This window comes from Ciconia boyciana, chromosome 28 (assembly GCF_034638445.1).
Source record: "Ciconia boyciana chromosome 28, ASM3463844v1, whole genome shotgun sequence".
In the NCBI taxonomy this organism is placed as follows: domain Eukaryota; kingdom Metazoa; phylum Chordata; class Aves; order Ciconiiformes; family Ciconiidae; genus Ciconia; species Ciconia boyciana.
The window spans coordinates 1,251,894-1,264,193 of NC_132961.1; the positions used below are offsets into that span (position 1 = coordinate 1,251,894).

At 71.2% G+C, this 12,300-nt stretch overlaps 1 protein-coding gene across 1 annotated transcript in view; it reads right to left on the reverse strand.

Annotated features, from left to right (window-relative positions):
* SHANK1 (SH3 and multiple ankyrin repeat domains 1) overlaps positions 1-7,937 on the reverse strand; it is a 43,276-nt gene extending 35,339 nt beyond the window's left edge. Inside the window, 5 exon segments of the mRNA XM_072847668.1 lie at positions 2,123-2,277; positions 3,256-3,364; positions 4,591-4,662; positions 6,070-6,273; positions 7,871-7,937. Of these exon segments, the coding sequence (XP_072703769.1) occupies positions 2,123-2,277; positions 3,256-3,364; positions 4,591-4,662; positions 6,070-6,273; positions 7,871-7,912 (582 nt within the window). The 5' untranslated portion in view covers positions 7,913-7,937.
* Between the last annotated feature and the right edge of the window lie 4,363 nt (positions 7,938-12,300).

Below are 12,300 nucleotides of genomic sequence, written 5' to 3' on the forward strand. Positions count from 1 at the left end.
CCACTGCACCCACTGCACCTACAGCACCCACTGCACCCCCATGCCCACAGCGCCCACTGCACCCGCTGCACCCGCAGCACCCCCACGCCCACTGCACCCACTGCACCCACAGCACCCACTGCACCCCCACACCCCTGCACCCACCCACGGCACCCACAGCACCCACTGCACCCCCACACCCCTGCACCCACCCGCCCACGGCACCCACAGCACCCCCGCGCCCCCGCACCCCTGCACCCACCCGCCCACGGCACCCACAGCACCCCCGCCCCCCCGCACCCCTGCACCCCCACGCCCACTGCACCTACTGCACCCCCGCACCCACTGCACCCACCCACCCACAGCACCCACTGCACCCACTGCACCTACAGCACCCACTGCACCCCCATGCCCACAGCGCCCACTGCACCCGCTGCACCCGCAGCACCCCCACACCCACTGCACCCACTGCACCCACAGCACCCACTGCACCCCCACACCCACTGCACCCCCACACCCACTGCACCCACTGCACCCACTGCACCCACAGCACCCACTGCACCCCCACACCCACTGCACCCACCCACCCACAGCACCCACAGCCCCCACTGCACCCCCACACCCACAGCACCCACTGCACCCCCACACTTGGGCACCCACCGCACCCACCACACCCAGGCACCAAAACAGCACCCACAGCACCCGGGCACCCACAGCACCCACAGCACCCGGGCACCAAAGCAGCACCCACGGCACCCGGGCACCCACAGCACCCTTGCATGCGGGAGGGGCGTGCACAGCACCCACGCACCCACTGCACCCCTGCACCCACTTGCACCCACTGCCCGTGCTCACCCGTGGGTGCCCACGCACGCCCACGGGTGCCTGTGTGAGCCCGTGCCCACCCATGGGTGCCCGTGGACGCCCGTGCCTGCCCGTAATATCCCACGCCAGCCCATGCCCACCCGTGGGTGCCCCTGCCCACTGTGAGCCCGTGCCCACCCATGGGAGCTCCCACCCACCCGTGCCTGCCTGTGGACACCCACCCGTGGGTGCCCGTGCCCACCCGTGGGTGCCCACCCGTGAATGCCCATGCACACCCGTGGGTGCCCAAACCCACCCATGTGAGCCCCCTCCTACCCGTGCCCACCCGTGGGTGCTCGTGCGTGCTCATGGGTGCCCGTGGGTGCCCTACCCACCCATGGGTGCCCATGCCCCCCCCGAGTACCCACGCAGGCCCACGGCTGCCCCTGTCCCCCGGGGCGCCCCCCGTGCCCCTGTCCCCCGTGGGTGCCCACCTGTGGGTGCCCACGCCCACCCGTGGGTGCTCGTGCATGCTCATGGGTGCCCGTGGGTGCCATACCCACCCATGGGTGCCCCTGGCCCCCCCGGAGTGCCCACGCAGGCCCACGGCTGCCCCTGTCCGCTCGTGGGCGCCCACCCGTGGGTGCCCATGCCCACCCGTGGGTGCTCGTGCATGCTCATGGGTGCCCGTGGGTGCCATACCCACCCGTGGGTGCCCATGCCCCCCCCAAGTGCCCACGCAGGCCCACGGCTGCCCCTATCCCCCGTGGGTGCCCACCCATGGGTGCCCATGCCCCCCCCGAGTACCCACGCAGGCCCACGGCTGCCCCTATCCCCCGTGGGTGCCCACGCCCACCCGTGGGTGCTCGTGCTTGCTCATGGGTGCCCGTGGGTGCCATACCCACCCGTGGGTCGCCATCCCCCCCCCCCCCGAGTGCCCACGCAGGCCCACGGCTGCCCCTATCCCCCCGTGGGTGCCCACCCGTGGGTGCCACGCCCACCCGTGGGTGCTCGTGCATGCTCATGGGTGCCCGTGGGTGCCACGCCCACCCGTGGGTGCTCGTGCATGCTCATGGGTGCCCGTGGGTGCCATACCCAGGGTGCCCATGCCCCCCGAGTGCCCACGCAGGCCCACGGCTGCCCCTGTCCCCCCGTGGGTGCCCACGCCCACCCGTGGGTGCTCGTGCATGCTCATGGGTGCCCGTGGGTGCCATACCCACCCGTGGGTGCCCATGCCCCCCCCCCCCCGAGTGCCCACGCAGGCCCACGGCTGCCCCTGTCCCCTGGGGGCGCCCCCCGTGCCCCTGTCCCCCGTGGGTGCCCACCCGTGGGTGCCTACCAGCAGGGCGGGGTAGCGGCGGGTGCAGACGGCGCGGTGCAGCGCGGTGGCCCCGTCGCGGGCGCGGAAGTCGAGGTGGGCCCCCCCCAGGCAGAGCAGCCGGATGATCTCCACCTCCCCCGGGCCCTCCCGCTGCGCCGCCAGCGTCAGGGGGTCTCTGGGGGGACAGGGCTGTCACCCCCCCCCACCCACCCACCCACCCACGGGGACGCGGGGGGCTGAGGGGACGTGGGGGACATGGGGGCGTGGGGACGTGGGGGTGTGGGGACATGGGGATGTGGGGGATATGGGGGGCATGGGGACATGGGGGGCTATGGGGACATGGGGACGTGGGGGCATGGGGACATGGGGGTGTGGGGACATGGGGACGTGGGGGGATATGGGGGCATGGGGACATGGGGGGCTATGGGGACATGGGGACGTGGGGGTGCGTGGGGACATGGGGATGTGGGGGACGTGGGGGACATGGGGACATGGGGGTGTGGGGCACTAAGGGGACATGGGGGACATGGAGATGGGGGGCTCTGGGGACATGGGGACATGGGGGGCTATGGGACATGGGGGGTGTGGGGACATGGGGACGTGGGGGGCATGGGGGTGTGGGGGTGTGGGGAAGGGGGCATGGGGACATGGGGGACATAGGGGGTGGGGACATGGGGACATGGGGATGGGGGCTCTGGGGACATGGGGGTGTGGGGACAGGGGGACATCACGGGGAGAAGGGGGACATCAGGGGTTGGGGACCCGCGGGGAGGGTGGCAGGGGGTGGCTCAAGGGATGTCCCAGGGGTGACACCGGGGACACGGGGGGGTCCCCAGGGACGCGGGGGGGTCCCCAGGGACTCAGGGCCACCCCAGGGAGGTCCCCAGGGATGGGGGGGGTCCCCAAGGGTCTCAAGGCCACCCCAGGGTGTGACACCAGGAACACGGGGGTCCCCAGGGCCGTGGGGGGGTCCCCAGGGGTCTGGGGGGGTCCCCAGGGTCCCAGAGCCACCCCAGGGGGGTCCCCAATGCTGGGGGGGGTCCCCAGGGACTCAGGGCCACCCCAGGGTGTGACACCAGGAACACGGGGGTCCCCAGGGGTCGGGGGGGGTCCCCAGGGGGCGGGCGGGTCCCCAGGGGTGGGGGGCTCACCCCCCGAGTCGGAGTCGTGGTAGTTGGGGTCCAGGCCGCGGTCCAGCAGCCGGGCCACCTTCTCGGCCGAGCCGTGCTGCACGTAGTCCAGGAACTTCCGCAGCCCCGTCTGCCGGGGACACGGGGACACGGTGAGGGGCCACGGGGCCACGGGCACGCGTGGGGCGAGGGGACACGCAGGGGGACACGGGGACACCGGGGGCATGGGGACACGGGGGGCATGGGGACATGGGCACGCGTGGGGTGAGGGGACACACAGGGGGACATGGGGACACTGGGGGCATGGGGACACGGGCACGTGTGGGGCGAGGGGACACGCAGGGGGACATGGGGACATGGGCACGCGTGGGGCGAGGGGACACGCAGGGGGACACGGGGACACAGGGGGGCATGGGGACACGGGCACGCGTGGGGCGAGGGGACACGCAGGGGGACATGGGGACACGGGCACGCGTGGGGTGAGGGGACACGCAGGGGGACACGGGGGTCAGTGGCATGCATGGGGCGAGGGGACATGCAGGGGGACACGGGGACACTGGGGGCATGGGGACACGGGCACGCGTGGGGCGAGGGGACACGGGGACAGCGGCACGCGTGGGGCGAGGGGACACGCAGACACGGGGGAGCATGGGGACACGGGCACGCGTGGGGCGAGGGGACACGCAGGGGGACATGGGGACACCGGGGGCATGGGGACACGGGCACGTGTGGGGCGAGGGACTTGGGGACACGGGGACAGCGGCACGCGTGGGGCGAGGGGACACGCAGGGGGACATGGGGACACGGGCACGCGTGGGGCGAGGGGACACGCAGGGGGACACGGGGACACCGGGGGCATGGGGACACGGGCACGCGTGGGGCGAGGGGACACGGGGACATGGGGGGTGCAGGGACGTGGGCACGCGTGGGGCAAGGGGACACGGGGGACATGGGGGCTGCGGGGACAGGGGGCGGGGCGTGGGGACACGGGGGGTGAGGACACGGGGACACCGTGGGGACACCGTGGGACACGGTGACGCCGTGGGGTCCTGGGGACACGGGCGGGGCTTGGGGACACCGCGGCGTGCAGGGACACAAAGGGGTGGCCCCGTGGGCGGGGCCAGGCGGGGGCGGGACTGCCGAGCGGAGGGGAGGGGCCATGCAGGCAGGGGGCGGGCCAGGCGGGGGCGGGACTGCCGAGCGGAGGGGAGGGGCCATGCAGGCAGGGGGCGGGGCCAGGCGGCCGGCGGGACGGAACGGGGCTGCAGGGCGGGGGGTCGGGTCCGCGGGGCGTGGGGGCGTGGGCGTGGGCGTGGGCGGGGGTGTGGCCGGGGGCGTGGCCGGGGGCGGTCCCACCTTGGTGTGCAGCTTGGCCAGCTGCTTCTCGTCCAGGTTGGTCTGCTTGTACACCCGCGTCTTGTAGCGGAACTGGGGGGGGGGTCAGCGCGGACACGCCCCTCGGCCGAGGGACACGCCCCTTCCCCGCCAGGACCACGCCCTCCCCCGCCCCCGCCTGCCAGTCAACCCTGAAGCCGCCTCCCCTAGGCCCCGCCCTCGCTGCGGGCCGCGCCCCCTTTAGGCTCCGCCCAGTCCCGACCTCGAGGTGGGGCACACGCTGCCAGCCCCGGGGAAGCCCCGCCCCGTGCCACGCCCACACAGACCCCACCCCTACCCTGTAGGATACGGTTCAGCCCCACCCCTACCCCAGGGGAAGCCCCGCCCACAAGGGCCACGCTCACTCCCTGGCCACGCCTCTCCGCTATGCCCCGCCCACCTCGAGGTAGGGCGTGCCTTAGTCAAAGCTCTGGGGTCATCCCGGGGGGGGGGGGCAACCCGCCCCCATGCCCCACCCACCCAGGCCCCGCCCCAGGCCTCGCCCACCGATATGCCCCGCCCACCTCGAGGTGGGGCACGCCCTGCTCGAATCCCTTGGTGGGGAGATCAACCCTCCGGGGGGGCGAAGCCCCCCACCCCCATGCCCCACCCCCCCAGGCCCCGCCCCTCGAGGCCCCTCCCACCCCGAGGCCCCGCCCACCTCGAGGTAGGGCACGCCCTGCTCGAATCCCTTGGCGGGGAGATCAACCCTCCGGGGGGGACGAAGCCCCCCACCCCCCAGGCCCCACCCCCAGGCCCCACCCCTCTACGCCCCGCCCCCCCCGAGGCCCCGCCCACCCCGAGGTGGGGCACACCCTGCTCGAATCCCTTGGCGGGGAGATCAACCCTTCGGGGGGGACGAAGCCCCCACCCCCAGGCCCCACCCACCCAGGCCCCACCCCTCTACGCCCCGCCCACCCCGAGGCCCCGCCCACCTCGAGGTAGGGCACGCCCTGCTCGAATCCCTTGGCGGGGAGGTTAACCCTCCGGGGGTCGAAGCCCCCACCCCCAGGCCCCACCCACCCAGGCCCTGCCCCCAAGCCCCACCCTCTACGAGGCCCCGCCCACCTCGAGTTAGGGCACGCCCTGCTCGAATCCCTTGGCGGGGAGATCAACCCTCCGGGGGGGCGAAGCCCCCCACCCCCATGCCCCACCCCCCCAGGCCCCGCCCCCGAGGCCCCTCCCACCCCGAGGCCCCGCCCACCTCGAGGTAGAGCACGCCCTGCTCGAATCCCTTGGCGTGGAGAACAACCCTCCGGGGGGGTCGAAGCCCCCACCCCCAGGCCCCACCCCCAGGCCCCACCCCTCTACGCCCCGCCCACCCCGAGGCCCCGCCCACCTCGAGGTAGGGCACGCCCTGCTCGAATCCCTTGGCGGGGAGATCAACCCTCCGGGGGGGTCGAAGCCCCCACCCCCAGGCCCCACCCCTCTACGCCCCGCCCACCCCGAGGCCCCGCCCACCTCGAGGTAGGGCACGCCCTGGTCGAAGCTCTGCGGGTAGTCGCGCAGGGGCCGCTCCTCGTCCAGGAACTTGGCGTCGCGGCCGGCGGCGGCGGGCTGGAAGAGGCCGTAGTTGAGGCCGTCGTGGAGCCCCTCGGTCAGGGCGCAGAGCAGCTGCTGCTTGGCCGCCCACACCGCCGCCCCCGGGTCGAAGCGCAGGCACTTCTGGGGGGGCACGGGGAGGGGGGGACAGGGGGGGACCCCGGCCCGCGGACCCGCAAGAGCCCTGGGGTCAGGGACCTCCGGGATGGGGGGACCCCCCTCTCTCCGTCACCCCTGGGTGGGGCATGGGGGCCTCGGGGGGCAGGGGGACCCCGGATGGGGACCCCTCCGTCACCCTTGGGTGGGGCATGGGGGGCTCGGGGGGGCAGGGGGGGCAGGGGGACCCCGGATGGGGGCCCCTCCGTCACCCCTGGGTGGGCCATGGGGTCTCGGGGGCCTCGGGGACCCCGGATGGGGACCCCTCCGTCACCCCTGGGTGGGGCTTGGGGGCCTGGGGGGCAGGGGGACCCCGGATGGGGACCCTCTGTCACCCTTGGGTGGGGCTTGGGGGCTGGGGGGCTCGGGGGGCGGGGGGACCCCGGATGGGGACCCCTCCGTCACCCCTGGGTGGGGCATGGGGGCTTGGGGGCTCGGGGACCCCGGATGGGGACCCCTCGTTACCCCTGGGTGGGGCATGGGGGCTCGGGGGGCAGGGGGACCCCGGATGGGGACCCCTCCGTCACCCTTGGGTGGGGCATGGGGGCTTGGGGGCTCGGGGGGCAGGGGGACCCCGGATGGGGACCCTCCGTCACCCTTGGGTGGGGCATGGGGGCTCGGGGGGCAGGGGGGCAGGGGGACCCCGGATGGGGACCCTCCGTCACCCCTGGGTGGGGCATGGGGGCTTAGGGGGGCAGGGGACCCCAGGACCCAGGGACATGGGGGCTCGGGGGCCTCGGGGGCAGGGGGACCCTGAGATAGGGACCACCCCCCCAAAACCCCTAAGATGGGCCCTGAGATGGGGACCCCCATCACCCCTGGGGTGAACCCCCTCGTTTTGGGGGTCTCCCCTACATTTGGGGGACCCCCCCATATTGTTAGGGGGCACCCCTACCTTTGGGGACCCCCCCATACTTTCAGGGACCCCCCTCATATTTTTGGGCCCCCTCATCTTTTGAGACCCCCCTATTTTGGGGACCCCATATTTTTGGGCCCCCCAATGTTTGAGGGCTCCCCCATTTTTGAGGGTCCCCCCTCATTTTTGCCCCCCAGTTTTTGAGGAACCCCACATTTTTGAGGAGACCCCCATATTTTTGGGGCCCCCTATTTTTGAGGGAACCCCCATTTTTGAGGGGACCCCCTATTTTTGAGGGGACCCCACCCAGTTTTTGAGACCCCCTATATATTTCAGGGACACCCCTATTTTGGGGGGCCCCACATATTTTTGAGACCCCCCTATTTTGAGAACCCCTCATATTTTGGGGGCCCTCATATTTTGGGGGACCTCCCCTATTTTTGGGGACCCCCTATTTTTGAGGGACACCCCCTACCTTTGGGGACCCCCCAAGACATTAGGGACCCCCATACTTTTATCCTCCCCCATTTCTGGGGGGCCCTATATTCCCCCACCCCCATTTTTGGGGCACCCTTATAATTTTGGGAGTCACCCCTACCTTTGGACACCCCTTAATTTTAGCCCCCCATATTTTCGGGACCCCCATATTTCTGGGGACCCTCCCATATATTTTGGGGACCCCCTCCTATTTTGGGGCTCCCCCCTCACCGTCTGGTGCAGGTCGGGGATCCCGATGCGGAAGACCATCATGCTGAAGTGGGTGTCGTCGGGGGCCGGGGGGCCGGGGGCTGCGGGCGCGGGGGGCCGGGGTTGGAGCCGGGGGGGCCCTCGCGGGAGCTCCCCGAATCCGAGTCGCCCTCGGGGTACTCGGAGCCCCGACCCTCCTCCTCCTCCCTGGAGGCCGGCGTGCGCGGCGTGCTGCCACCATCACACGGCTGGGGGGGGGCAGAGGTGGGTGACCCCCCAGAACCCCCAGCACCCCCGGAACCCCCCAGCACCCACAGGCTCGCACACGCGTCTACACGCTTGCACACGTGGGGCAGGGCAGGGGTCTGCTGCACCATCACACGGCGGGGGGGGGGGCGGAGGTGGGTGACCCCCCCCCCAGAATCCCCCCAGCACCCCCAGAATCCCCCAGCACCCCCAGACCCCCCAGCACCTCCAGCCCCCCCAGCACCCACGGGCTCGCACACGCGTCTACACGCTTGCACACGTGTGTGCGTGCACGGGGCGGTGGAAGGGTTCACTGCACCATCACACGGCTGGGGGGGCTGTAGAGGTGGGTCACCCCCCACAACCCCCCCAGCACCCACAGAGCCCCCCAGCACCCACAGAAACTCACAGCACCCCCGAAGTCCCCCCCCCAGCACCCACAGGCTCGCACACGCGTCTACACGCTTGCCACGTGTGTGCATGCGCGGGGCGGTGGAGGGGTTCACTGCACCATCACACGGCTGGGGGGGGGTGTAGAGGTGGGTGACCCCCCCCCACAACGCCCCCAGCACCCACAGAGCCCCCAGCACCCACAGAAACTCACAGCACCCCCAGAGTCCGTCCCCCCCAGCACCCACGGGCTCGCACACGCGTCTACACGCTTGCACACGTGGGGCAGTGCAAGGGTTCGCTGCACCATCACACGGCTGGGGGGGCGGAGGTGGGTGACCCCCCGAATCCCCCAGCACCCCCAGCCCCCCCCAGCACCCACAGGCTCGCACACGCATGTACACGCTTGCACACATACGTGCATTCATGGAGCAGTGCGTGGGCGTGCAAGGCCTCGCCGCCCAAGTATGTGACTGGGGGGAGGCAGGGAGTGGGTGACCCCCCCCCGGCACCCCCAGACCTCCCCCCAGCACCCCGACCCCCCAGCACCCACACGCTCGCACACGCACGTACACGCTCGCACACGTACGTGCACACGTGGGGCAGCGTGGCGTGCGCACGGGTTTGCCGCACCAGCGCAGGGCTGGGGGTGGGGAGGTGGGTGACCCCTCCCGCGCACACGCGTGTGCAAAGCCCCCCCACCCCCGCGCCTCCGTGCACGCCCTCGCACGCTCGCACACGCGGGTGCACGCGCCAGCCCGGGCCGGGTCGGGCTATTTTTAGCGGGCGGCGGGAAGTGGGGCGCGTCCCGGGGGGGGCGCGGGGACACGGGACGGGGACGCGGGGACGCACGCGGGGACACGGCAGCCCCAGATCGGCACCGTGACATTGGGGGCCCTTGAACCAGTTGTGGCGGGGCCGGGGGTGGGGAGCAGGCGTGTGCGAGCGTGCGTGTGCGCGGGGAGAACACACGGGCAGCGGGAGCACGTGTGCGAGCGTGTGTGTGTGCGGGGGGAGCACGCATGGGAACTGAGACTGCACGTGTGCAAGCGTGTGTGTGCGTGGGGAGCGGGCCCGGGCACCAGGAGCATGCGTGTGCGAGCGCATGTGTGTGCAGGGAGCACACATGGGAACTGAGACTGCACGTGTGCAAGCGTGTGTGTGTGCGGGGAGCGGGCCCGGGCACCAGGAGCATGCGTGTGCAAGCGTGTGTGTGCGCGGGGAGCACACATGGGCACCAGGAGCGTGTGTGCAAGCGTCCGTGTGCGCGGGGAGAACACATGGTAACCGGGAGCGCGTGTGCAAGCGTGTGTGTGCGGGGGGAGCACACATGGGAACTGAGACTGCACGTGTGCAAGCGTGTGTGCGCAGGGGGAGAACACATGGGCACCGGGAGCAGGCGTGTGCAAGCGTGCGTGTGCGGGGGGAGCACACACGGGCAGCGGGAGCACGTGTGTGTGCGCGGGGAGCACACATGGGAACTGAGACTGCACGTGTGCAAGCGTGTGTGTGTGCGGGGAGCGGGCCCAGGCACCAGGAGCATGCGTGTGCAAGCGTGTGTGTGCATGGGGAGCACGCATGGGAACTGGGAGTGCACGTGTGCAAGCGTGTGTGTGTGTGGGGAGAACACATGGGCACCAGGAGCAGGCGTGTGCAAGCGTGCGTGTGCGCGGGGAGAACACATGGGCACTGGGAGCAGGCGTGTGCAAGCGTGTGTGTGCATGGGCAGCACGCATGGGAACTGGGAGTGCACGTGTGCAAGCGTGTGTGTGCGAGGGGAGAACACATGGGAACTGAGACTGCACGTGTGCAAGCGTGTGTGTGCGCGGGGAGAACACATGGTAACCGGGAGCAGGCGTGTGCAAGCGTGTGTGTGCATGGGGAGCACACATGGGAACTGGGAGTGCACGTGTGCAAGCGTGTGTGTGCGCGGGGAGAACACATGGTAACCGGGAGCGCGTGTGCAAGCGTGCGTGTGCGGGGGGAGCACACACGGGCAGCGGGAGCACGTGTGCGAGCATGTGTGTGCGCGGGGAGCACACATGGGAACTGGGAGTGCACGTGTGCAAGCGTGTGTGTGTGCGTGGGGAGCGGGCCCGGGCACCAGGAGCATGTGTGTGCAAGCGTGTGTGTGCATGGGGAGCACGCATGGGAACTGGGAGTGCACGTGTGCAAGCGTGTGTGTGTGCGGGGAGAACACATGGGCACCAGGAGCAGGCGTGTGCAAGCGTGTGTGTGCATGGGGAGCACACATGGGAACTGGGAGTGCACGTGTGCAAGCGTGTGTGCGCGGGGAGAACACATGGTAACCGGGAGCGCGTGTGCAAGCGCGTGCGTGTGCGGGGGGAGCACACATGGGAACTGAGACTGCATGTGTGCAAGCGTGTGTGCGCAGGGGGAGAACACATGGGCACCGGGAGCAGGCGTGTGCAAGCGTGTGTGTGCGCGGAGAGCAGGCCTGGGCACCGGGAGCGCGTGTGCGAGCGTGTGTGTGCGGGGGAAGCTCACATGGCACCAGGAGCGCGTGTGCAAGCGTGCGTGTGCATGGGGAGAACACATGGGAACTGGGAGTGCACGTGTGCAAGCGTGTGTGTGCACGGAGAGCAGGCGTGGGCAGTGGGAGCGCGTGTGCAAGCGTGTGTGTGCACGGAGAGAACACATGGGAACCGGGAGCAGGCGTGTGCGAGCATGCGTGTGCGTGGGGAGCACACATGGGCACCAGGAGCATGCGTGTGCAAGCGTGTGTGTGCATGGGTAGCAGGCGTGGGCACCAGGAGCACACGTGTGTAAGTGCATGTATATAAGTGGAGCACGCGTGGGCACTGGGAGTGGGCGCGTGCAAGCGTGTGTGTGCACGGGGAGCAGGTGTGGGCACCGGGAGTGCGTGTGCAAGCGTGTAAGTGGAGCACGTGTGGGCACTGGGAACACGTATGTGCAAGCGTGTGTGTGCACGGGGAGCAGGCACGGGCACCAGGATCATGCGTGTGCAAGCACATGTGTGCAAGTGGAGCACACGTGTGCAAGCACGTGTGTGCATGGGGGGCACACGTGTGCAAGCGTGCATGTGAACAGGGAGCACACATGTGCAAGCGTGTGTGTGCACGGGGAGCAGGAATGCACAAGCATGCGCGTGCAAGGAAGCACACACGTATGGGAGCGTGTGCGTGCACGGGGAGCACGTGTGCAAGCATGACAATACACACGTACGGGAGCGTGTGCGTGCAAGCGGAGCACATGCATGGGAGCGTGTTCACGGGGAGCACACGTGTGAGAGCGCGTGCGTGCGTGAGGCTGCACGCGTAGAGGAACGTGCGTGTGCACGGGGGCGTGGGCTGCGCGCGCACGCGCGTGCAAACGCGCACGGGGAGCAGGCGCGTGTCAGCACGCCCGCGCACGAGGCATCCGCACGCGCGCACGGGACCTTAGTGCGAGGAGGCGCACACGCGTGTGCGCGCCCGAGGAGGGGCCGCGCACGCGCGAGGCTGCGCGTGCCCTCACGGGAGCCACTCGTGTGACACGGGGAGCCCTCGTGCGACACTGGGAGCCGTCGTGCGACACGGGGAGCCCTCGTGCGACACGCAGCCCGGATCGGGACCATTTGCTCCCAGAATCCTTTGCGGTTGCCATGGCGACCGTCAGGCGCTGCCAGGCCCGGGGGTGCGGGGGAGGGGCGTGGGGGCCCCCAGGCATCCGGACACGCGTGTGCACCTCGGCCCTCCCGCACACGCGCACGTGCGAGGCCGGCCGGCGCGCGCGAGGCCCCCACGCCCTCGTGCGACACGCGCGCGCCCTCGTGCCCCGCCCCGCCCGCGCGT